The following is a 27,655-nucleotide window of genomic DNA, read 5'->3' as shown; positions in this document are numbered from 1 at the left end:
GAAACTTGAAAAAGAATCAGATACATTCAGAACACAAAACAAAAGTTTAGACCCCACCAGCGTGATCCCATTGCCATGCAGAAAGCAACGCAAGATGCCCAACCTCGGTCGCCGCACCGCGGTGCTGACAAAGCCTGTCTCTAGCCAGAACAAATAAGACGTTAATTGCAGCCTCGCTGAGAAAAACTAGGATTGTTCCACCCGGAGACACGCAGCCGCTCGGGAGCCGTGACGTGCCCCCCGCGCTCGCTGGGGACCACCAATTCCTCCGAATCCCGGTGCTGAAATGACAGCTCTCCGGCTGCGACAGGTCCGCGCTGAAAGAAAGAGAAAGACCATCAAGTCCAGCGTTCACTTGCCACCCGCCGAGCCGCCTTCCCGTCCTCCGCACCCCCAGGCCTCGCCTCCCGGAGTTTCTCTTGCGGTCGCTCGCCGCCAGCCCAGCGGTGGGAACTGAGGACGCGCAAACCTCCCAGACGCAGAACCTCGCGCTCTGGGGACGTGCTCGGTGTCCAGCAGCCGTGACGAGCAGGCGCACCGCGGCCCCGCTGGAGCTCCGCGGAGCCCCCTCCGCCCGCCCTCCCGCCGGGCCGCCCCCTCGCCTCCGCTCCCACCCGCCCGCGCCCTCGGGAGGGACGCCGAGCTCCGGGGGGCGCAGCGGCCACGGGGCGCGCGGGGAGCCTCGGGCCGGCCGCGGGCGCTGCGCACTGGAGCTGGAGCGGGGCGCGCGGCGCTCGGGGGCGCGCGGCGCTCGGGGACGAGGACGCGCCTGCGAGCACGCGGGAGGCCGGCGCGCCCGGGAGAGCGAGCGCCGCGCGCCCCGCGCACACCCGAGACAGAGCTTTACTCTCTCGCTCCCTCTCGCGCCTCCCTCCGCGCTGGGCATCACGCCGCTTTCCGACCTCAGCTCCCCAGGCTTCCTCCCTCTGCTCAGCCGCCGTCCGTCCATCAGCACCTGCGGGGGGAGGAGCAGGAGGGAGGAGAGCGGAAAGAGGAAGAAGCCTAGCCGAGCCCCCGGTGCGACCGCGGTTCTCCCGCAATAAGCCCGCCGCCCCGCCACGGCCGCCTGGCCGCCGCGCCGCCGCGCACTTCTCGTCTCGGCGCTCTCTTTGCTTCTTGGCTACTCGGTTTGTTGGGGGTAGATCTGGTAAAACACATCCTCGCTCCTAAACCGCTTGCATTTTTTTGTTTCCTTAGAGTCTCTCCTCGGGGGGCTTCCCCCCTGACCCCCGTGTTGGAGGTTGGATTCAGTTGGATACGCTGTCAGACTCCGGGGTCCTGGGGGCTTTTTTCCTCCCACCCCTCCCCTCTTTGATTTTTGCCCCCCATCTTTTCTTCTCTTATGTGTGCATTTAAAAAAATAAATCCTGATATTTGAAGCCGAGCCGGGGAAAATGGGCAACGGTGATTGGGACCGAAGGCGAGTCTCTCCGTCACTGTTGCTGGGACGCGTGCCTGTGCTGGTGTCTTAGACAAGAGCCTCCCTGAGCTTTCGGAGTGGAAGGTAAGGAGGGGGTCCAAGGGTCACCTTCCTCTGCCGGGGGTCGCCACCGAGGAGCTTGCGGCTAGGTGTTTGCGGAGGGAGGACGAGGAAAGGCAGGGTTGTTGCTGGCAGCTGGAGGGGCTGCGAGCAAACCCGACTGTCTGCATTCACTTAAACGCCGCAGTTGAAAAGTTAGAGAAGTCTGGTTTCGGGAGATGCGCCGAGTCGGAAGGAACAGGCACGGAGACCTAGAAAATCTGACGGTCGGCGTGACCGGGGTAATTTTATGCGGGGAAATTTTAGGTTAAAAGGAAGTTAAGATAAGGGGAGGCAGTGGGTCTTCTATTGGGGAAAAAATTCAGTGGAGTGATGGCGCCGTCTATGTTCGACTAAACTAAAGTGTCACCCAGAAAATCAGTTTGAGAATAGCTAAACTAAACGCCGGTTTGCTTCTCAGCAGGGGACACATAAATAAAGAAATAAATAAAGACAACATCCTTGAGACCTCCGTGGCCAGCCCTTAGACACCCCCACCCCACTCTTACTTTCTTAAAGAGGGAAATACAATTATTTAAACTGGCCTTGCAGTCGGGGGCGGCGGGGGGGGGGAGTTCAATGATTCATTTTTGATTATTTAGAAGAAAACAAGACTCCGTACACCAAGGCTTAGTGATGAAAATAAAGAGCATTATATTGAGGGGGCTCTCTTGAGCAGCCTTGAAAGTGAAATCAGAGCTCTTTCTGATCCTTGATGAGCACAGCAATGCAGACATGCACTGTCAAATAAATGGAAGTAAAAGTACTGGATTTCGTTAGGAAAAGAAATACGACCTCTTTTTGAGTTACCGATTATAAAATGAAGCCCCCTTTCATGGATGGAATTCCTAATTTAGACACTTATTGTCACATTGGCTCTCAACGCCTACACTCCATCCTGAAGAACACTGCGCAGACTGCATTGCCTGCAAAGTGCTACAGCAAAAAAAGAGGAAATTATTTCCAGAATTTCCTACAACTTTCCCTATTTTTTAACCTTTAAATGCTCGCTGGCTTTATTTTCTCAAGAAGAAAATTCGTTATTCATTGAGCTGTATGCTTGAAACAGAGGATGCTGTTTTGTTAGTCCCAGCAATTCTGATGTTATTTTAAACTGCCGCTGTATAGAAATTTAGAGTTGGAGCTGCTTTTGCTTATATCAAGACAGAGAATTTGAATTATGATCTGGAGAATGCAGATCTATCTTCAGTGACTTCGGTCACTGGATTCTGTGTGCATGCGTTGGTGTGTGTTATGCAATGGGAAGGAAGAGGGTTTTATCCTTTGGTTCAGAGAGGACCCAGGCAAAGACGTGAAAACTCTTAACTATCTATATGTCTGTATGTCTGTCTCTGTTTACAGAACAGTGGAAGAGACTGCAGCCTAAAGACTTTTAAAATTAACTTGGCGTCACTTTTCTCAGCTCAAAGGCTAAACAAAAAAGCAGTGTCATTTATTCTAAGAAATAACTTCTTAAAGGTTAAAGCTGAAAAAAATTCAAGTTATTTTTGGATAACAACTTACAGAGGTAAATATAACCAAGGCTTACTTTATTATGCAAGCCCAGGTTAGAAAAAATAAAGAAGAGAAGAGGAGCTTTGGAGCTGTTGTTGGAAAGGGAGCAGTTCAGTATCTGAAATCTGCTAGGAAAGAAAGTCTAATATCTTTTATCTACCATGTGTAAATCTTAAATTACAGTAGGCAACTCTAGATAAAATAGCCCTAATTAAAAAAAAATAAACAATTAAAAGACTGAAGCCAGCTCAATTACCGTGGTTCTGGGATTTTTCACTGACATTGCCTTTGGATACAGATACTAATACAGTGATCCACTTTATGTATCCCAAGAGGGCATGTCACGTTGAAATGATGGCCTTAAATCCTGGTTCTCAGTGGTGATGTCCAACAAGAAGTCTTCCACATGTGTCTTCCCACCCAGGCCCCTTCTCAGATGATGGTTTTAAAATTCCATTCACTCACATGAATGCCAGTGTTTTTGCACAGCATTTCCCATCATTTCCCACGGTGGCCCCTGCAAACACAAGTAGGGGCATTTGGGAGATGATGTTTCATCTGCAACAAATTGTCATTTGTGCTTTTAAAATTGTGGCTATCGTAATTACTTTTCACATTAAAGAGAAAAGAAATAGTGTAGTGACAGCTGTTCCCAGATTATCAGATTAGATTTTGTGTGATGATGTTTACTGCAGGCAGAGGACTGAGGGAGACAGAAGGTTGTATAGTTGCTTAACAATATTTCAAAAATTAACATTTAGGCTATGATATTTTAAAAAATATATTTTTCCTCTTCTTTCAATAGAATCATAATATACTTGGATGAAATCCTGGTAGATAAGTTAGAATGTTCCTATTAATAATTTATTAAATATTATTTTTAAATTGAATGTAGAGAATTTGGCCATTGTGGATGACCACGTGAGGGCGCTGTTCACACAGCAACAGATGATTTTCCGGCGTTATAAAATAAAAATTACCTGCCCTTCTTTTAAAAAGGGTTTTTTACTGAAATCTTAAAAACAGCTGGCTGTAAGATTGGAAGGAGTTTCTTTTTCAATGCATGTAGACTCCTACTTGCATTTTACTTTCATTGCCATTTTTACAGGCCAAATGACATAGGATGAAGGCTGTTCGTAACCTGCTGATTTATATATTTTCCACCTATCTCCTGGTTATGTTTGGATTTAATGCTGCCCAAGACTTCTGGTGTTCAACTTTGGTGAAGGGAGTCATTTATGGATCGTATTCTGTAAGTGAAATGTTTCCCAAAAACTTCACAAACTGCACTTGGACGCTGGAAAATCCAGATCCAACCAAATATAGCATTTACCTGAAATTTTCCAAAAAGGACCTTAGCTGCTCTAACTTTTCCCTTCTGGCTTATCAGTTTGATCATTTTTCCCATGAAAAAATAAAGGATCTTTTAAGAAAGAATCATTCTATAATGCAACTCTGCAATTCCAAGAATGCTTTCGTTTTTCTACAGTATGATAAAAATTTTATTCAAATACGTCGGGTATTTCCAACCGATTTCCCAGGATTACAGAAAAAAGGGGAAGAAGATCAGAAATCCTTTTTTGAGTTTTTGGTGTTGAACAAGGTGAGCCCAAGCCAGTTTGGTTGCCACGTACTGTGCACCTGGTTGGAGAGCTGCTTAAAATCCGAAAATGGGAGAACGGAGTCCTGTGGGATCATGTATACAAAATGCACCTGCCCCCAGCATTTGGGAGAGTGGGGGGTCGACGAGCAGTCGCTGGTTTTGTTAAATAACGTGGTGTTACCCCTGAATGAGCAGACCGAGGGCTGCCTGACCCAGGAGCTGCAGACCACCCAGGTCTGCAATCTTACCAAGGAGGCCAAGAGACCACCCAAGGAAGGTAAGTGCCCGGCAGAGGGGGGATGGAGGGGGCAGGGGCAATGGGGATGGGGCTAAAATGGTTCCAGCAGCACACGGGCCTCCTCGTGGCTCCTCTACTCTGTCATCCTGGGATTCATTTGATTTGTGATCTTCACTGATAAAGGTGTCTTAAGCTAGTTTTAGGTTTCAAGAGTTTAGAGATGGGGCAGTGAGGACAGGCTAGCTCGCAGCAATATGCCCCGGCAGTGCGGGTGGAATATTCAGGAGAAAAGAGATGCCCAAAGGTGGAATCAGTTTGAGCGGAGGTTGGGGAGGAGGGAGAGGGGGGCCTTGATTAGGCTGCATTCCCCCCGGGGAGAACCCCCCACTCACACTCTCACTCATTACACCTGTGACATGCAGTTGTAGACTTCCTTCTGCTCCAGCCCAGTAAAAAGTCCCCTTCACTTCCCTCTCCTTTCCCCTCTCCGTCCCACCCTCTCATGCACGACCCCCTGTCCAGATTTGAACTTGAGGCGCTGACACTAGAAGGTGAGCAAACTCAATAGCAAGACTGTTTGGACCCAAAGGCTTCTATGGGAAGACCAGGGTGCCCCCCTCCTCCGTCGGCCCGGGATTTTGTTTAAGATGCTCTGCACAGTCGAGCCCATGGGCTCGCTCTTTGGTGGGTCGAGAGAACCCGATTGGGGGCGCACACTCTGGGGTCCCCCGGCTGTGAGGTCACGCGCGGGCAGGGGAGGAAGGCGGAATTACAGCATAGGCTGACATCCCTCCTGCGTGATTTTTGCTCTTATCTTCTTGGTCCCCTGTTAAGATACGCTAGGAGAGAGGGAGCGTGTCAGAGATGAGCTGGAGGGAAAAAACAGTGCAACGGAAATGCGGAGGAAAAAGAGAAAGTACAGGAGTGATTTATAGCTTTCACCCAGTCCCCGGTGGGGGAGCTCCCAGAGGATTTGAGATTGTGGATTACGTTTAATAATGCAAGAAAGCTGACATATTTTGAGAAAATGACTTTCCTGTTTGGAAGGTTACTGGATGAGTTCCACTCGTTTGAGGACGCGGCTGATACATACTCGTTCTGGCTCCCCAACCCTGCAACCAGAGAGTGTGTTGATTTTTTATTCAGGAAATGTTTTCTGATCGCCACAAAGATCCCTGTCTGTGGAAAGGGACAGCCAAGCTCCAGTCTCTTTCCTCCCCCTCCCCCAACAGAAGTTGTCTTTGTGGCCAATATAAAATTGACACGTTGTTGGAGAATTTTCTTTAAGGGTAGCCAAGGCTTTGTAAGGGGGGGAGGGAAAGAGAGAGAGAGGGGCTTAACTAGCTAAAAGCGATTTCTCTGCTGAAGGCAGTGAGGGGGATGGGAATTATGGCAGAGCGATGGTACAGGCGGAAAAGATGTGTTAGAAATAAATGCAGACTGATGGCAATGAGAGGGGGTGAAATCCTTTCAGGTTTCCACAGGTCAGTGTTTTGCTAACAGCTGTGACTGAAGAAAACAAAGTGGTTTTAAATTACAGGAGTTCTTTTCTCCAGTAAAAATCCCAGAGAAGCACTTACAACTGCGGGGATGGTGTTTAACACCATTTAAAACTAATTAGTGTCCCCGAGAATAAGAAGCTGCACACACACGGAAAATGTGATGGTACAAGCTGGCTAATAAGACAGTTAACACCGGAAACTAGTTTTGCTTTGCTTGTTTTATTGTTGTTTTAATAAAATTTAGAACATTTGTTTCTTCAGTGGTTACAATTTTATCATCAATTGACTGCCGATGACAGTGGAAAGTGAATCCACTTTGTAACCTTTTTTTGTGAATGGTAGCAAGTGACAAAAACAAAGTTGTTGTTTGCACATTAAGCATGATTTTCAAAGATTTTGCTGGTCATGATCATAAGATGTGGGTTAAGACTGTGCTGGGATTTGTAGAAGTTGGACTAGACAGCCATTTGTTTTGTAAATGACTAAGAATAAGAGCGATTTTAGACATCAGATGTATAAATCATGTGGAAGAATGTATATTTCTTTTGGCTAATTAGCTGGCAAAATGAGAAAGGAATACCTCCATATCCAAGTAAACGATTATGTTAAATTGTTAGCATGGTAATAGAACTGAACTAAGAAAAATGTCTATAACAGGGGAAGAATATTGTAAAATTGCAATCTGTAAAACTGCAGAGCCTGTATTCGAGATTTGTGCTCTTTAATTGTTTAGGTATTCTGAATCAGAAAGGTAGGGATAAGTACTGCCTGATGACATAATTGTAGCTGGTGCGTTTGTAAGTACTTCTTATTAAATATATACAGCACTCCTTACCTCATCTAAAGAAGACCTTTTAGGCTATGCTGCATTGTAGGAAAGGCATGTGGAAAGCTGCGGACTCTTAATTTATTCAAATTTATGCAAAGCATATTAAATCAAATATTTGATATAAATGATATATAAAATCTTATGAAAGAATTATTTAATACCATTTCAAGTAAACTACCACATAATGATATTCACAGGGCTTGAGGTCAATTGTTACATATAATTGTGCTACTCAATCTAATTTTATTCCAAAATGTCTTCATTTTATATGGTAACGTGTAATCCCAGCTTCTAAAATGAGATTTTAAAAATTCCGCTTATATTTTATATTATTTTATGATTTCCATTTTCTATGGAAAAATAGTCAAACTCTCCTGTAAGTCATCGAGGGAATAAATATAAGATTATTCTCCACAGTTTTCAACTCCCGTTTTATTCACTGTAGTAAGTACTGACTCAGAAAACCTTGAGTAGAAATATCTTCTACATTTAAGACATCATAGAAGAGGCACAAATTTGACAGAAGAGTCTTTACACTCAGTAGATGCAATGCCAGATTGTTTTGTGTGATGCTGATGGTGATGGCAAAGGTATACCAAATGCTGAGTATTTTGAATGTGTCCATGGGAATCACAAAATCATATTTAGTTAGTATTTGAGAAAACTATAGGCTCCCAGGAATGGGATATCGATTTTGAGACAGGATTTCTACTGAAGTGTTCATTAATAATACTTTCAGGTACTGAAGATTTCACAGCCAGAAAACAGCAAGAAGAAAACTATCACCGTTTGTAGTGACAACACCAACAGTTACAGATGTCATCTTGAATACATGATAAAAGTAAATTATTGGACTGAGGCTTCATTAAAGTGTTAAATTTTAGTACATTCAAGTATCTTCTTATTTAAGATCATATTTGAGATATTTGAGGGTGGCATGTGATTATAGAAACTCATTCCCCGATTTTTATGTGAAATTTTGAAAATTATGAAAATTTTTGAAAAAAATTTCAAAATAATTTTTGAAAAATTTGAACAAAAGTAAATTAACAAAATGAAGCTTTTTAAAAATAATGATGTCTTATTTCAGGCAATTATTAAAAAAAAAAGAACCTGTGTGCATCTGATACATATAACTTTTATTTTAAAAGAAAACTCAAATAACATTGCTGTTTACCTGATTTTCAGATATTAGTCTGGGGAGAGGCTGGCATTTATTCTTGAGGTCTTTATTATGTTTTATAGAACTCTTTTACCAAAGATAATTCTGGACTATATAGGTAAAATATAAAAGGTGATATAAGATCTTATTTCTTACTATTTCATTTAAAATAAATAATTACAGCAGTTTGGGCAGAAAAATTCGACACCAGGGTATCTAAGTCACATAATCAGCCCTAATGGAACCTTTGTTTTCTCCTTACATCAATGACGCTACTTATGTTCAGGGAGATTGGGATCCCTGTATAGATTCCAGGAAGTCTGAACACACACACTCATTTGTCATTTCATTCTGCCTCTGCTAATCCTTGATATTCTACCGCCCAAGGGAGGTGTAAAATCTAACCCACGTTACTGTGTGTGTTTGCATTTGTAGACACATATTTGTCACCTAGAGCAAGTTGTATTTCTGTTAGTTAGTGTTCTCGTTTCTTCCTGCCTTTGCTCATTTTGCTCTCATCACGGTTTGAGCCACCTTCCACCTTCCTCTTCACCCTCCTTTGATCTTACGTCCTTTGTAGATGACTGCATGACGCCACACCCTTTATCAAGACGTAGAAAGATAGACTGAGTCTATTGTTCCTTGAAGACATGGAGCCTGAGGGTTGCCTGCCCCTTGGTGGGATCCCGTAGCCCTTTGCATGTACTGTACTTCGGTTCTAGCATTTATCACATTGCAGTGTGTTGTCCATTTATATTTCTGTCTCCTTCCTCTAGACTTGAGAGACCTTCAAGTATGATGACTGGGTCTTCGAATTATCTGGGACAATCTTAACAAAGCTTCAGTAAATATGGGTTGAAATGAATGTTAAATGAATAAAATAAGAGATCTCCATAAGAAAGACAGCAATAAATTGATTACAATCAAAAGAATAAAGATACATCATTTTGGGAAAGCAGCCATATTTTTACTTTCTCTTTTTTTAGGGCAAGATGGCTACCATTTATATAATTTCCAATTCCATTAATATATTATTTATACCAGCTCCTGATCTTGAGGTTTTATGTAATAACACTTTTAAAAGAAGAAGAAGAATGGAGTCATTGAGAAATATTCTTAATTTCATAGGTATTTATTTTAAGACATTAATGATAAATATAACTTTCTATACCTGGCTGTGTACAAAAAAAGTGATAAGAAAATTTGGCAATTCTGTCTGTTTAACTGTCTTCATTACTCTCTAAGTTTCTCTCTTCTGACTCTAGTATTACTTCTACAGTAATGACACTTCCCAAATCCTCTCTTCCACAATTTGAGGACAAATATATGCAAACTCTTTCCAAGAAAGGGGAAAAGAATATTTGCATGTCAAGTTCAGTGCTTCTGTTGTCCACTCCTGGTTATAATCTATAAAGATAGTGCTAGTAGAGTATTACTAAAATTGTAGGCCTGCTCAAGTAAAATGCCGTCATTTTTTGCTTTTGCCATTTTAGAGTTTTGTCAAACAATTTAGGAAGTAGCTTATATACATAGCATGTAATGCAAAAAAACTCCATTACATGGCAACATATTTTTTTGTAGACTATAAATTAAAATATTAACATGAAAACTTGTGTGTGTGAGGCACGTGTGCCGTGCGTGCACACATGTGCCAAGATGTATCTTTCAGTGGGCTTTTATGATAACTGTGGATAAACATACTGCAGGTTAGTTTTTTCCAAAACTGAGATGGGATTTTACTCAGAATCCAGCTTTGTGTATTCCTTTATTTACTTCATTTCCTGGCAGAAGCAACTTTATTATTAAACTGAATACTTCTAAGAAATATAGTATTCTTTAGAATCAGTCTTCTGTATACTTCCTATAAAAGTCATCTGGCCCTTGGATCTGAAATCAATGTTCATTCAAAAATAAACTTTTCCTACTTTGGCAGAATATCATGCTCTGAGTTTTAAGATCCTGAACCAGAGAGACCTGAGTTTGAATCTGCTCTTCATCATAACTGTGCTATTCTATATTACTACTTTCCCCTTCTCAGCTTAGATTAGTAATGCTTATTTCTCAGGGTACAGGAGGACAGGAAATGACATCATGTATTAAAAAAAAAAAACTAATAAAATTAGTGGCTTGGAATATTTTAGTTCCTGTCAGCCCTGTGGAGATTTCTTCCCCATTCAGTTAGCTAATAAAGATCAGAGAGGTATTCAGTTTTTCTAAGTGTGTCACTTGATTTAAATGAAACGTATGTTTTGGTGTAAGATAAACTTGGGTCCCTACAGTGACTCAGCCACCCAGCAGCATCTTGACTCATTAATCTACTACAGCCGAGCATTGTACTAAATGACATTGCACATGTAAAACACTAAGTCCATTGCTCAAGTTATGTTAGGCCCTCATTTTAGTTCTTGAAACCTCTTTTTAATTCTTATCTTTTGGCTATGACCCATAGAGAATTGATAATAAATAATGAAGTAGGTTGTCGTTTAATTATTTGAACTTGTTTAGGAATTTAGAGCATTTGACAAAGGATCATTAAGCCTCTGGAATGTATGTCTATTTTGTATGAGTTGAAGGCAAAGCAGCATCTCAGTCCCTCTGTCTTGATGGAGGCATGACTAATTCAGCAAATGGATGGAACTCCTGGTGGTGAGTCATCCTGGCCTGGGAAGCTGTCCTTTGGATATCATTGCTGATAGCCTGCAAAGCCATTTAAATTAAACAGTTTCCAAGTATTTCACTCTTTGCTGCATTATGCAAAATTAAGTTCCTGTTTTGAAAAGGAATGATCTTGAAATATTAGTTCATATTAAGCCATTTGGGAAAAAGTAGGAATTTTTGGAATTTTTTTCATTGAATGGTCATCAGTTATTACAGACCAATAAACCCCAATGTTCCCCCAAAGGTTTACATATTCAGATACTGAAAAGAAAACAAAAAATTTCGTTAGTAGTCATTTGAAGATTCTGATATTTTCTTAAAGCAAAATTACAAAATGACAACTATAAGACTCCATAAAATGCTAAATGCTCTGTGTTCAATTATCTTTCAACTATCCTTCGGGAATTTTGCTCACTTGCAGAGAATGATCTATCTACATATCTGTTAAAGGTTAATAAGTCATGTATTTCAGGTTTGCACAGAAAGTGCAATAAGTAACAAATTTATAGTAAATACATGAGTATGCATCTGTTTATCTCAAAATTAATTGAGTGAATAGAAATCTTTTCTGAAATCTGACATGATTCCGGATGTGGGTTTTTGCCATAACAAACACCCATCATACATGCGTTATGCTTGGCACATGTTATAAGGTATGAATGTAAAGTGGTTACTGCTTGGCTCCTACCATGTTAAATGAAATAATTTACCCACTAACCTAATCCTGGATTTTATATTCTCAAATTATTTCTTCTAGATAATAAGTTTCTTTGGGGACTGAGAGTTGTTTGGGAAAATAGAACAAATATGTGCATGGAAAAGACATTAGAACACTGATGGAACCAGATTACAACATTTGTAATGCAGCTTAAATGCACTCAGACATAATAAAAAGCGTTAAAACAATTATGGAGTCAACCAGAGAAGGCTACCTTGGTGAAATTACTTTTTAACGCTAAATATATTTAGGTGATAGCAATGTCACAGAAAAATTTGCTCTCCTGGGTAATTCATACTGGGTGAGTAGTATACATCATTCATTTCATGAAATTTTTACTGGTGTTCCTTCCTTTTAAGGTAATTTTGAAAATTTGATAATAAATTAATTTCTACATTTACATATCTAAATGGTAATAATTTGTTCTCCAATAAACACTTTTGTTAGTCCAATAAACACATTTTTAAAGAGAAGCTTTATCTACATGTCACTCCTAAGAAAATAAAGAAGTAAAGCATTTTAATAAACAGTTTATAAATTAAAGGAATAAAATAACACCTAACACTGAGAAAGTGCTCTCCTGTTTGCAAAGCCCTATTGCAGATACTGTTTTATTTGGGCAATCACTGTGTGAGGCCTGTGCTGTTTGCTCCATTGACTTGTGCCGATTATATAGAATACCCTAAATACCCTGGTCTGCCTTTCTCTAAAAATTTCAATACAAATTGGTTCAAATGAAAAACTAGAGAATTTCAAAGCTATGGTTTTCTCACTCCCTCTGTTTCTGGAGCATTTGAATCTGAATCACCAATTCTCAGAGTTATAAAGGACTTGGGCATTATCCAGTCCAAATCTTAGCTGATTAATGGAATCCCAATCTGCAAACGTGATGGAACATTATAGTTGAACATAACTGTTCTTGGAGTTGACATTCAACACCATCTCTATATGTAAAGGAGGCAGAGTCGTTTAAGACTGTATGAGAGATCTAATCATTAAAAAAAGAATTACCTGGTATCTAGCCAGGACAATAATCAGGGTATATTTTGCTATAGTATTTAAGGCAGACTAGTCTCTGCAAATTAAAGCTTTCATTCATTAGATTTTTGTTCTATTTGTTATATATTATTTAAACAAGTGCCATGTAGGTCTCAAAAAACTATTGATTTTCAGTCTAAGCCCAGTCTAAGCTCCTTAAATTGAAAGAGCAATGTGTTGCAAGTTCAGAGTCTGTCTAGATTTACTAAGGTGACTTAGCACGATCTATCTTGGATTTTCCTTTCATTATCATTTCCTAGAGAAATCTGTGTTTTGGAGAAATAACGTCTTACATTTTTTAGTTCTTTTATGGTACATAAGAAATATTGCTAGGGGGGAGAAGATTTGAGATCAGGGTCCTCCCCCTCTAAGGAAAGCCACAGCTTCTGTCAGATGGGCTTACCCTCTCAGTCTGGCAACCACTCTCTCCTCTTCTTTAGGCTTGTGGGTAGTAGTGGCTCCTGCTGTTTCTAACCCCAAGGACTGTATCTCTCTCCTTGGTTTCTCCAAGCACTATCCATGCCTTGCTCTCTTCTTAAGTTACCTTAGTGGAGGACACCGTCTGTTTCTTACTGGGACCCTGACTAATACAGGGGTGTATAATTTTGGTGATGAAGTGATTTCTGTCACTTATGAGATTGGTCTGAAAGCAGTGTTTTAAGTTTCGATCCTTCCTTGTAATGTATGAAAGGTCTTATATAATAATTAGCATTTCTGCAGATTGGCATATGGATCAGCCCAAGTAAACAGAGAAGTAAATAATTCTAATAATTTAAAGAACTGAGTTAATGAAAATTAAAATCGGTTGGCAATTGTTTTTTAGCTCAGTTGAAATGGTATTTTTCACACTTAATCCCAACGCAGTCTCAATTTGTGTTCATCTTGATAACTCCATTGAGTTTAGACCCTCCAAGTGTTTTTCTTTTTCTTTTATTATTTTTGGTGAGGAAGATGGGCCTGAGCTAACACCTGTGCCAATCTTCCTCTATTTTTTGTATGTGGGACGCTGCCACACCATGGCTTGATGAGCGGTGCCCAGGATCTGAACTGGTAAACCCCAGGGCCACTGAAGCGGACCATGGGAACTTATCCACTATGCCACCGGGCTGGCCCCCCTCCAAGTGTTTTTTCAACAAGCCTGTCAGTTTATTGATTGCTTAGCTTGTTTTTAAGATACATAATGTGTATACATTTGCATGCATCATATATACATTTTTTTCAGTGTTTGTGTGACCCTAGAACATTTGAACTGGCTTGGACAGTCAAAGAAATTTCTGTGAGTTGATAATTAAAAACAAATAACTTCAAGCCTCCCATATGAAACATAAAAATCCCTGATAGATTAAGATTTATTTCTAAATTTATATCATTATAAAAATGGAAATGTAAAATGAAAATAGAATTCATTTGCTAATCCAAGTTTCATTTTGCCTGTTGATTTCACTGTTCCCCTCAAACAAAACAAAAACAAAACACACACAAAGCATTTCTTTCTTTCTTCTTTGTTTCATTCCAAAAAAAAGGATCAAGGCATCTAAGTTTGCCTTTATAGTTTCATAAAGAAAATTATAATTTTTTACTTTTTCTATGTATTTATCTGTGTGTTGCCTTTCCTCTCAAGGAAGAATTCTGAGAGGAAAAGGAGAAATAACTTACAAACAAAAAACCTCAAAACAAAAGAACTAACCTTTCTTTTTTCTGAACTTCTCTTGAAACAGAGCTTTCTGATTTTTTTGAACATTTAATATATAACAAATATTTTTTATATACTGGATACTTTGGGAAATATTTCTTCATATGTTTACTACTTATAATAATTGTAATGTGGAAAAGAGGGCGCCTTGGGAAGACAGAATTCTGTTTACTTTATGTAATCTTTCCCCATAATTCTGGCAGACTTTCAAACACCTGCTTCTGCACTGTAGACGGAGAAATTTCAGTTTATTTTGGCTTCCCACAGAGGTTAGCTTCCTTTACAGATATGTCAGCCTGTGGTCAGTTCTCTTTGAATGGCCTTGGTTTTTGTAACTTGAAGGGCAAGCAGTATGTATTTTTTAAGTGGTGCCTGAAAAATTAACCAAGTACAGTGTTTTTTTTTTTTTTTCAATTGGCTTTAAATTCAAATGTGATGAAGTAGATAGCTGTGGAGCACCACTGTGTAATTCTTAGCTTGTGGTATATTAAAATCTGCTCTTCCCTGGAATTTTCTGATGGCTATACTTTGGTGTTCAGTTGCTGATAAACGGCATAAATGAGTTGGAGGCATAATAAATATTACGAGGGCTTGCCTCTGGCCTCTGCATCCCAAGACCACAGAAACCACAGAAATGGAAGGAGGGGAGTTTGGAAGTTGATCCACTGAGTAGTAAGAACTGATTAAGGTGGAAGAAATACACAGATGTAGGATGTGAATTAGTACAACTTTTTTTTTCTTAGCAGTGGAGCATTGTTTCTGAATAAAAGCCAATATATAAAAGAGATTTTTAAAACTCGAGCTGCTTTGGTGGAAGAGGGCAGAGGCCAGGAGCCGTGCTTGGTCAGTCTCTGCCGCCTCCTGTGCTGGTCCCAGAGGCAACTTTGCTTGAAAAACCGCTGTGGAACTAGACATCTTAGAAGCCTCCCTATGAAGCCACATGTGAGAAATTAATGTTAGAAACGTTCTTCCTCTGAGAAACTAATATTTTTGGTGTTATGATCGCCAAGAACATGTAAGAATTGTCATTTTGTTTTCACTGCATTTTTCTTAGAACAAAATTCATAATTTGTCTAGGATCCTATGACCCACATATCTGTGCTTAATTTTTCTGCATACCTCTCTCCTTCCCACCCAACGCAGTAGTCAAGGTTGCCTCTTGCAAGCCCTCAGCCTAGTCTCATGCCTCTCAGGCAGATTTGCTGCCTTCTGGGGAGTGTCCCCTAAGCGTTCTCTGCCACTTTTCTGCCCATCTCATGCAGTCAGGTGGGCTTCTGCTGTCTCCTGCCAAACATTAGCGTCTCTGCCTTTGTGTTGAGAGAGAGACCTTACTGTAATGAAGTCATGCTGTGTTTAGACCAGAGGTGAGACCCCCACCCATTTTCTCTCTCCCTGTCACACTAGTCTGATAAGAGTCCTGCTCATGACCCGTCTCTAGTGCCTGTAGTGTAAAAACTTCCATCAGACTCTCTCTGGAGTCAGTTCTGTGCTCCAGGTGAGACCTCATGATGAGCGCGACAATTCTCCACCTTTCTCTCCAGTCATCTGGGTTCCAGACCTCTTCCACCCTAGGTTCCCAGCCCTTCTGCAGATTTGCTTATTCCAATTATATTTCTTGCTCACATACTAGTTTACCTAAATAAAGTTATTAGGGCAATGAAAATTATTTTGAGTTCCTTTTTTGTTCACACATAATGGATATCCAGAACTGAAGACAGCTTATTAAAACAACAGAAAGCTTTTTAACATTGACATTCCATAGATATGAGTGGATAATTGAGGTGTCACTAACGCTCTTCACCAAATAGTTCCAGCCTTCCATCATTCTGAGCTCATGTGGGAATCATGTCCCTGGACCACGTGTGGTTGGATGGGGTCATATGACTGGTTCTTGCCAATGATTGGGGGGAAAAGTGACTTTCTTCACTTCTGAGCTGGATCATTTCATTGCTGGAGTAGGACCACGAAGGTCTCTACCTCTGTCTGGCACGGAGACCTGTATTTAGAGGGAAGGGGCTCCTCTGTCAGCCTGAGTCCTTAAATGACTGAACTGAGGGGTGCTCCTGCCCTGTGCCCTTGCCTGTCTCTGATGGTTGTGAAGCATGAGCAAGAAAGGACTTTTTCTGTTTTGAGACACTAGGAATTTGGGGTTTGTCTTTGTTACTGCAGCCTAACCTGGCATATCTGGCTGATACAATGTCCAGTTGGGATACAATGTCCAAGATACAATTACTACTGGGGAGTAGTCTGGGGAGTACGGGGGAGTAGTTGTGTTGATTGATGGTACTCAAAGTTGGTTATGCACATTGGCGACGTGTTCTGTAATTCAGCTGTGATGATGTGATGGTTGTGTCCATCTGTGATTTTTTTGGGGGGAGGAACACGCCCACATATTCCACAATGTGCTCTGGGGTAGCGGTATTTGAATTTATTGCTAGCAACACTCTGGAACTCATTTTAGGTATTATTTATCCATATGTTATTGTTTTGGCATAATTAAAATTAATACTAAAATAACTACAGTAATTATATGTTTATATTACAAGAGACCATTCTTTCAACATTTATTTAAAAAGTTGATGAGTTTTTCTGTATTTGCAAACTTACTCAGATTGGAGAGGGTATTGTGGTCTTTTGCTGAGTCATGGTTGTTGCAGAACTAAGTAGAAAACATTCATGTTAGTGTGATGGTTCTTGCTGAAAGGCAAAAACTTGTCCTACTCCCTGCCCCTTTGTCCTTCCTTCCTTTCTCTGTTTTCTTTCTTCTCTCCCTCCCTCTCTCCTTCATTCTTTTCTTTTTCTTTTTTTTCAGATACATAGGCTATGATTTACAAGTGTTGATCTAGATTCCAAGTTGCAATAATTTGCACAGAAATCTGTTATCAATGTAAGTGTAAGTGTTTGTGGTAAACATATTTCTGTGGTCGTTCATGGGGAGCTCGTAATCACTCAGGAAGCACTGCTTCATTAATCTTAACAATTTTCTTGCGAGGTTAATTACATAGCAATAATCAACTTCCCCTTTGAGTAGGTGGGCTTTTGTCACATTGAGAAGTATTCTTACCTCCCGTGAGAGGCGGGAGGACAAGGAGGCTGCTGTGAACTTGACTTGAGCCTGTGTGTGTTCCTTAGCGGGCGTGAAGGGTTCTTCCCAGTGTTGGCGGTACACTGGCAAGTTCTGCTCTGCTGGGCCCTGCCTTCCTTCATTTCCACGGCTTTCCTATTCTCAAGAAGTTTGGATTATGCTATGCTCATTAATTATAAGAGACTCTCCAGGATTCAAAGAGGTGTATAGAGGCCATTGAGCGACTGAGAAATTAAAACAAAAGCGACAACAGATACTTTTTGGTTTTTTTTTCATCTTATAGTGTGTTCTGAAGAAAATTCAGACATGGAGTGAATTATCAGTTCCCTTCCCACGTGTTTATATTTGATATGTAGGCCACACATGTACACATGCTCATTTATCCGTGAATTTGTGGCATTGGATGCTCACAGCTATTATATGCATATACGATTTGAAAAGATAAACATTTTTCAATAGTTTGAGAATATATTCCCTGTTAAACCTCATTTACTAACTATTTACTAAATACGAATCTAACTAGAGAGACTTATGAGAAGATCTTAGGAATGATGAAGAATAAACATACCTTTTGCAATGGCAGCTTTAAACTTTAAGTAGATTTATTTGCAAATTCACATGGAGTCTTTTTAATAAATACATTCAGAACAGTATTCTGTGGATCTTCTTGGATGTCAGAAATTAAAGTTTTACTTCGGATTTAAGAGTAAGTCATTTCCCAAGCAGGTTTCTAAAAGTTGAAAACAGAAGTCAAAAGTGAATGATTTATCTTTATATTTCTGAAAAATTCACGTATATCGTGTTATAACAAATGAAGACTCTTTTAAATTCTCTTTAGTCATTGATTATTTTCTTCCTTTGGAACTTTGTTACATACTAGATCCCACACATCCCACAGCCACAAATTCAGTTTCAGATTTTAGATATTTCCTTACAGACGGTAATTTTAATGTAAAATAAATCTTCCTGCAGGAACCAGCATTTCATGGTAATAAAGAGTCAGACTTCTGGGTTCGAATCTCTTTTCTCCACTTCTAACTGAGAATACCCCACACCTCTTTAAACCTCATTTTTTTTGTCCAGAAGAGGTGATTATTTTAGTAAGGTAATTGAGAGACTGAATGAGGCAATTAATGTAAAATGCTTACTTAGCATGATTCCCAGTCTGTGTAGTAGAGGCTCAATAAATGTTAACTTTCGTTAATTGGATGATGTTGGAACCGTTTACTGCATTAGATTTCTTTAATACCACAGATAAAATTTTGATTCGTAATAAAAACTAATCAATTTATTTAATTGACCTCAGAAATTAAAATGCCTCCTGGATCGTTTAGTCTACAGAGATGCACTGTACATCTTTAATCCTTTATTCTCTCGGAATACTCATGTTCCTGAGAAAAACAGTCTAGTGAAGCTGCCATATCTGTTGTCCTTTACTCCTGGTCCCAAAAATGAACCACTCTGTTCACAACGTCATCATTTTTCCTCTTAAAACGGACTAGTCAGTGATAGGCACAGATTGTTGGACAAAGAGTACTTGCCCCAAATGATTTTCTCCTGAAGACCCAGATCCACTCTGTTGGGTATTTGTGTTGGTGTATTTGTCTGCCTAAGCAACTTCATCTTCTGCGTATTTCCCTGATGATATTTATGTTCCTTTCATCTAGTCCTTTCCCCGTAATATTATGATTTAAATGGATTCACATTTTATTGGTTAGATCAAGTTAAAATCTGTATTTCGATTTCTTTCTAAGGATGGGTACGCATGTTAAAATGAAGCAAACTATAATTTACGTCTTAGCCTGCGGTGATTCCCTTTTTCCTTCTGAGCAGTCATACCTCCTAGAAAAATATCCTGCTTACTGCCTGCTTTTTAAAATTTGTTCTAAGCCTTAATGTAAGAAAATATCAATAAAATATAAATCCATATTATATTTTTCAAAAGATCATACTTCTTTACTTTCGATTTTATAAAACTTTTACTTTTGCCATTAGAAACAAGAGAATTAGCAATGTGACATTAGATTTTAACTCTCTCTAGGCCTTTGTGTTTGGAAGAGCACTTAGATTAGAAGACTGAACTGTGGCCTTCTGGACGAGATTTGCTATCACCATCTGAGCACCTTCAGGAGAGTCACCCCCTCTCTCAGAGAGAGCTTCAGTTCACTCAGTTATCAACACAAAAATAGTTGTCTGAAACTCCTAGGATTGTATGGAAAGTAAAACTGTACTGTGCATGAAAGCCATTTAGAAAATAGAAAGTGGCATCCAAAAATGTTTTATAATTATTATTGCCAACATTAACTTGTAAATTTAAGTTTATTAGTGTAGTCCATTGGCATGTATGTATGTGAAATAATGGTCTTGTCCTATGACGATCGATAAACGTCACAAATTGTTGGGTGAATTGTTGGGCTTGGCATTTTTTGGTAAGACCTTGATTTTCTGTCCTTGGGAAACCACTCTGTTCCCTTGGCTTTTCTTTGTATTCTCTATATCATTGGAAGCAGTAACAGTTTGAGCTTCACATTTAGACATTTCAGTTGGGTTCCCAGCCCTGCCTTCCTCTAGCTTTGGGACCTTTGGCAGTTGGCTTCATCTTTGTGAACCACATTCTCCGTGTCTGTAAAATAGAGATCAACTCTATGCTGTTTCTGTTTTTTCAAATGTAGTCTGTACAAGAACAATATTAAGATTAATGCATGGGGGCCAGCCCCGTAGCTTAGCGGTTAAGTGCACGTGCTCCGCTACCAGGGGCCCGGTTCCCATCCGGGCACGCACCGTCGCACCACTTGTCCGGCTGTGCTGAGGTGGCATCCCACATACAGCAGCTAGAGGGATGGGCAACTATGATGCACAACTATCTATGGGGGCCTTGGGGAGAAAAGGGGAAAAAAGGAGGAAGATTGGCAATAGATGTTAGCTTAGGGCCAGTCTTCCTCAAAAAAAAAAAAAGATTAATGCATGAATAATGTGGAAATAGTCAGTTCTCTTAATACAAGTATTTTTAAGTAATCAAAAACCTTAAGTTTTAGGCTGCCTGCAGTAAATTAAAGTATGACTTCGATTGTTTTCAGCTCTAGCTTTCCTCGTCTGAGGATGGATATCAGAAATACAATGAATCACTGCATAATAAGCTTCCACTCTTACGTCAGTCAGATAAGCAATTTGGAAATAAATACATCCTTTCTTCTCTTTTGTTTCTTGGGAAAGTCAAGAGTTCCCATTGGAGAAGGATGAGTACAGATGAATGCTTTCCGAAAAGTTATCCCAAGTGCCAAAAAACGCTGTCTGGGAGAAATTGTAATTTTACAGAAGTACTTATTTTCTTTAGGGAGCAAAGCCTACATATAAATTAACAAGAGTTTCTGTGCTATATCAATTAATTAAAAATTAACTGTATTAATCTTTAAAGAAAACAAACCAGGTAAGTTTTGCATCAGTGTAAGTTTTGAAACAGACTGAATTATGGAAACGTGTGGCTGGAGCTTCATATTTCATGGAGTATTTTTGTATCAGTCCTGAAAAACTATGGATCGAGATCCGCCCTTCTGTGCAGGTTATAGGTGGGAATGTTTCAAAGGACAGATCTAGCAGCCAGCCATGCAGTTGTTCTGATGGATTGCTCATCAAATTTAGTAGGTAAAATGTCTGCTGGTTACTTTCTACTTAAAATAATTAACTTGTGAAGAGTTGTGGCAAACCTAATATTTGGCAAACACTTCTTAAAAACATTCAGTTTTGTGCTTTTGAACAAGTGTAGCAAATTTAATAGGTGGAAATATATTCAGATTTTTTAAACAAACCTTGCTTAATTCATGTTGTATCAGCCTGAATAGTTATTTTGACTTACAGCTTGCTAAAGCTGGCATTGCACAACTTGACCTCTAATGTCATAAACTTTTCGGTGAACCTGACATCAGTGAGGCATGGCTATTTGAGAAATCCATTAATAGAAATTTACCATGGATAGTGGATATTTTGAAGAGAATCCAAATGGAACAAAACAGACCACAAAGCCTATACTTTTTATTTATTTCTTTGTAGACTTGTTTATTATTTGTGTATGTATTTTATAACCACAATACCGATGAATACCTCACAATGTGTCAGGTACAATTTTAGATATTAACTCTTTTAATCTTCGTAAGACCCCTAGGAGGTATCTATTATTATCACCTCTGGTTTCCAGATGAGGAACCTGAGACACAGAGAGGGTAAGTGGACTTGCCCAGTATCACACTGAGCAGGGGAGGGGCTGAATTTGAGTCCTTCTCTTAATCCCTACCGTATTCTGCCACTCTGTAAGGATAAATACAATCTAAGATTTTTCAGTAATTCAAAAGTTACTTAACTTATGCAATCTTTCGTAACTATAAGATGTTTTAAAATAGTATAACATTTTATTTTAAACTCTCCAAAGTACATTTCCTCATATATATTTAGTAGCCTCTGATCTGTTAATACTCCTTCCAACTCCTAGTCTTTCCTAAACTGTGGCCTGTGTGTAGATCCTGGATAGCAAGGGTGCTTTATTCTTTAAGCAAGTCCATTATTCAAGGAACTCCTCCATCTCCTCTCTCCTAGTGAACTTCCAAGTGATTAAAATAGGATTTTGATTTTGACGTGCTCTGAGACACACAATGCTTATGAAATACTTTTTATTCATAAATATACATTTTTTGAATATTTATATTTTCAATTAATGTAAATATTTATTTAGATCTGTGTAGTCTGGTTTTATTTTTTTCTATAAAAATTAATTTCTTAGGTTATAAGAGTATACATGGTAAAGGCTTCGGTTTAATTGTCTTGAACTTCACTTAGCACCACATTAACACAATCAGGTGCTTAATCTTTTCTGTAATTATGATCACAGAAGATCAAAATAAAATTAGAATCACAATGATCTTTTCTTGTAGAAGTTCATGACTTTACGTTGGTAAGATGCCATTTATATTAGACAAAAATAGTTTCTAGTTAGATTAAGCATCTCTAATACCAGAAAATACAAGGTACTTATCAAAAGAAACAGAGGTGAAAATTCCATTCCTCATTCCCTAGCTCAAAGAATATTTTATTTAATCTTTGTCCTTAATTTTAAGAAGTTCTTTTTAAATTCTTAACTTTTATTTGCTTGGGCACTGGAAATAAATACTATGCTATTGGCAAAAAGAATAAATCCTGATGCAGGCTGACTAAAGTCACTCTTCTTGGGATTTTCTTCATTGTCATAGCACTCAAATATTGAAAATCAAGCTGATGCCAGCTTTTCTTTTTGAATGATAGTGATTCAATATTGTGAGGATCGAAGGATTTCTTAAGAGGAAGTAATCGAAACAAAATTATTTTTCTTCATAAAATGAGCAGCTATTCCATTTATTCTAAGAAAAAGAATTCAGAGACTTGATGTAGGTCAGTGTCAGCCATAAAACAAAAGAGGATAAGATGACAAAAATAATTATCTGAACGGTCATAGACATCAGAAGATTTAAGTTTTATTTCCATTTTCTCTTCCTTTATTTTATATTTTCTTGGAATTTGTTTCACATTTATATGTGCTAGGAAAACATTTCCCCAATAAATAGATTTCTAGTCTGTGTTTATTGTTGATTTTTATACATATTACTTTTTTTTTTTTTGTGAGGAAGATTAGCCCTGAGCTAACATCCATTATCAATCCTCCTCTTTTTTGTTGAGGAAGATTAGCCCTGGACTAACATCTGTGCCCATCTTCCCCCATTTTATATGTGGGACGCTGCCACAGCATGGCTTGATGTGTGGTACGTAGGTCTGTGCCCGAGATCTGAACCCGTGAACCCCCGGCTGCCCTCAGGGGCACCACTACGCTGCTGGGCCAGCTCTATTTTTATTACAATACAAACTTATCTTATATCCTGTCAGCCCCAATACTAATTATTTTTATACCTCATCATTTCAAAAGGTATTGTTTTGAATTACTCTAGAATTCATGTATCATGCTAATTTTGTAGCAAGACTTTAGGTACATGATTAAAAATATTCTAGCATTTGCATAATTTAACAGATTAAGAAGAAGAATTTAGAAAAACATTCCAGGGCAATTTACTTGTTTTGAACATCTGGTTAACAGCTGGAGTAATGAAAGTTAACACAGCAGTAACCATCTTTTACACTCATCTCCCATGCACACACAAACACCAGGAAGGATTAACTACTATTAATTCTTGCTTTCTTTTGCCATAGTGATTTGCTTACAAAAGGAAAAGACTTGAGAATTCTTAACTGTAGAATGTCAGCTGAAATTTATATGCAAAATGTAAATAATACTGATTAAAATCAGATTTCAACTTCATTAATATAAACCAAAAAAAGAAAGCTAACTCTTGACAGTTGACAAGGATGGTTATGAGAGAATTTCCTGGAAATTCATAAAAGCACATTTAGGCAATAAACAATATTACAGTTACAGCCAATGTCATATTTAGCAGAACCTTAATGTTGATTGATTAGTAGATAAGGACTGAGCACACACCTTTAAGATGTTTAGTATTTGTTAGATTTTAAAGTTTGTGTGTACAATAAATGAATATCTACAGTATGTATTAAGACTCCAAGATTTTCCTTTTCAGACGAATCTATTTTTATGTATTAATTAATCTATTTTCATTTAGTATGCTGATAAGTTTGGGATGCTTTCAGATAACAATGTTAAATGAGCTTGCATGCTCAGACCCTAGTTAAAAACAGTTCATTTTCTAATTTAATTAAAAATAAATAATCTTTATAATATCAGGTATTAGAAAACACCAGAAGTTGGTGTGATGAATTGTCCCTTCAAGTTACTCAAAATCACTCAAACTGATACCCCTCCCTTTTAAATGTTACTCTCATATCTAAATTTCTAGGTGTATGTAAGTCATAGTTAATAGAGTGATAATAAAGTGGTTGTAGATGGCATATATATAATTTATATGAGACAAATTGAATAATTGATTGAAAGAAAATCATGCTTCTTGGTGTTTTCTTATTCTTAGTCTAAGATCATTTTGCAAAAATAAAATCATATGAAGTTTGTATACAGTAGTTCACAAATATGTAATTATTGTCATGCACTTAACGACAGTGATGCATTCTGAGAAATGCTTCTTTAGGTGATTTTGTCATGATGCGAACATCATAGCGTGTACTTACATAAAGCTAGATGGTATAGCCTACTACACGCCTAGGCTCTATGGTACTAATCTTGTGGGACTACCGTCATAAATGCAGTCTGTCGTTGACCGAAATGTTATTATGCAGTGCATGACTGTACTAGCATCTACATAGCATCTCAGGGTGATGTAGTATACTGAGTTCAATTATTTTACATGCAAAATGTTTTGGAACTTTATTTTCCAAGAAGACTCTCTAGATATGGTATTATGTGAGCTAATAATAACAAACAGGTACTTACTGCAAATGTTATGTTCTTGTCCTTGAAATAAGAAGAGCCATGTAATACAAGTAAGGAATATATTTAATATTACCCCAAACGAGAGAAGTATTTAAGATTTTTGCCATTATTGGGAAGAAGCAGTCACTATAGGATGTCGATTAAGAAAAGATCAATATAGCCCCTGGCCATTAGGATTTAGACTGGACTTTTCAAAGATTGGCAAGAATAAAATTTAGGTGAAGGAAAACAGCTTTAACAGAGGCATAAGGGAATGTTTATGGACTATTCTTGAGTGGTGTAGAGATTGGGTTATAAGGGGTATGGGCACACATGGGTGGGACAGATCAGAGAGTTCTTTATTTAGGCTAGACACCTTGGGGTTTAGTCTGAAGGCAGTGGGGAGCTTTAGAAAGACTTTGATGCTGAGCGTGGTGGCAGGCAGGCACGAGGTTATCATGAAGGCGGTAGAGGTAGAATGAAGGTTAAGCTAGCAGAATTAGGTTATCTGGAAGGGGTATAGGGTACTAGACTCTAGGGACTAGTGATGGGGCTTCTGCCGTTGTGTGTGACTAAAGATAATGCCACTAAAACAGTAGTAATTGAAAAGCAATGATGAAAGGCAGTGGGATCAGTTTGAGATATTTAAAATGGCATGAGGTGATAAAGTTTTCAAATGAAGTACCAGAGGGAAGGAAAAGGCCTGAGTTTTGGTGATTGTGGCATTGGCACAAGTAAGAATTTGCAAAGGGGAGCTGGTTCAAGTTAGGTTCAGAAATGAAGAGTCTGAGGTTTTGGCAGATAATAAATTGGCAACGTCCTGTGAAAAAGCAAACAGACTTTCATATTATAGATCTGTCACTTAACAGCTATGGGACTTGCCCCATAAAGAAGTAAACACATCTAAGGAGTTTAGAATAGTTCTTTTTATTTAATTGGTGCTTAATAATTTTGGAGAAAAATAGTAAATAATTGAGAAAGTAGCCTAAGTTAATTTTCAGAGGAATAATGTATTTCATATGATCAAAAATGACAATAAACTGAAACAGAGGATTGAGGTGAAGTCCACAGGATAGGCCAAGGTCATGGGGAACGCTCAAGAGTAGTCAAGTGGGGAGGGGTAAAAATGGATCCTAAGGCTAAGTAAAGAATTTTTGGTGAGGATTTTAAAGCTGCCATCATAGGACAAGCATTTTAGAAGTTGTATTCTTTTTCAAAGCATTGTAAAATCTAATGTTTAAAATCAAGGTAGTGCTATGCAAGGCAAAGAGAGAGCCAAGAATAGTCAAAATGTAAAGACATTTCTTCCTTCAGTATTTCTTAAACATGTTTTTTTAGAGGTCGTTGAGTTAAGATAAAGGTTTTATTCTAGTGTTTCTGTATACAGAAATGGCAAATGTGTATTTTTAAAATCATGTTAGAATATAAAATCCACTCATTCCAGAAAGTTTATACCACAATGTATTACGTATAAAAATATCATTTTTAGTCTTGCTAAAAAATCTATTATGCATATAAATTAATGTTATCACAAGGGAATCATGAAAATAGTGTTTTTTGCCTTTCTTTATTGACTGTTTCACACATGAACTATAAAATCACTATTTTAGAACTATTCACTTATTGGGCAAAGTGAAAAAAATTAATACCTGAGATTTTCAGAATTGATGTTATTTATATCATGAAAAAAGTGTTGCTTCTAAGTTGTTTTTCAGGTATGATATAATCTTGTTGGTCAAATAGACAATAAATTTTCTTTATATCCATTTCATCAACTTTCAACAAGTTATACAAAATAATAAAAACTAAAATAGATAAGAAAAAATATTTAAACAACTTATATTTTCTTTTAACTTATCTTTGTTATCCCAATTCATTTTTCTAAAGTTTCATAAATAGATAGGAAGAAGACTATTCAGATATTAAGAAAGAATTTTGATGCTATTTTGTAAACAGTGAATTATATAGTTTGTATCCATTTTATAATGTCTATATAGATCTGTAACTACCATTTCCCCATCAGTTCTATTTTGAAAAGCTGTTGGAAGTAGTTCTTGATTTTGGAATCAAATTTTTTTCTTCTTAGAATTTTAAAAATGTATGGTTTGCCAAATATTGGTACAATAAATTTATTCATAAACATAAATCATATTTTAGTATTTTAAAAAATCTTTATATTTTATGAATCATTTTAGGAATTTTTCAACTTGTGATTAATAGGATTAAATTATCCATCCTAGCCCATGCAACCAATTTTGTGCCATTTAAATTGCCTGGGTTTGCTGAGATCTACCATTAATATCCATATGTGTTCTATCCATAGAAGGCAGTGTGTTGTGGGAATTCAGGGTTATGAAAGAAACGTTTCGTCTTTAAAGAAGATAGGATACAGAGTTGCCTGCTTGAAATTTTTGCCTTCATTCTTTGGAAGTCGTTAATGGCTTTGAATAGAAATAATTTTAAAATAGAAATTCTGTAGCTATCAATGAGCAAATTGCCTTGATTTCAATGTGAATTAAATACAAAGAGCTGGACAGAGTATGTGGCCTTCCGCTGTTTCTTCTTCATCTGGAAACTTCATTATTAAGTATGTGAAAGCCAAAGATGATTCAAGCCTTTTAGTATACTACAGATTGTGATCTTTAGAGTTACATTATCTATAAATTACAAGTAACCTAACT

The 27,655-nt window shown here is 38.3% G+C and overlaps 1 protein-coding gene across 1 annotated transcript in view; it reads left to right on the top strand.

The window, feature by feature from the left end:
* Positions 1 to 863: 863 nt before the first annotated feature.
* Positions 864 to 27,655, top strand: part of ADGRB3 (adhesion G protein-coupled receptor B3) — a 661,473-nt gene continuing 634,681 nt past the window's right edge. The window contains exons 1-3 of the mRNA XM_058554075.1: positions 864 to 1,504; positions 2,882 to 3,047; positions 4,143 to 4,914. Coding sequence (XP_058410058.1) covers positions 4,158 to 4,914 — 757 coding nt within the window. The 5' untranslated portion in view covers positions 864 to 1,504; positions 2,882 to 3,047; positions 4,143 to 4,157. The remainder of the gene's footprint in view (positions 1,505 to 2,881; positions 3,048 to 4,142; positions 4,915 to 27,655) is intronic.

Source organism: Diceros bicornis, chromosome 14, assembly GCF_020826845.1.
Source record: "Diceros bicornis minor isolate mBicDic1 chromosome 14, mDicBic1.mat.cur, whole genome shotgun sequence".
In the NCBI taxonomy this organism is placed as follows: domain Eukaryota; kingdom Metazoa; phylum Chordata; class Mammalia; order Perissodactyla; family Rhinocerotidae; genus Diceros; species Diceros bicornis.
Note: the sequence above shows the minus strand (reverse complement) of the source record. Positions and strands in the feature narration are given on the sequence as shown.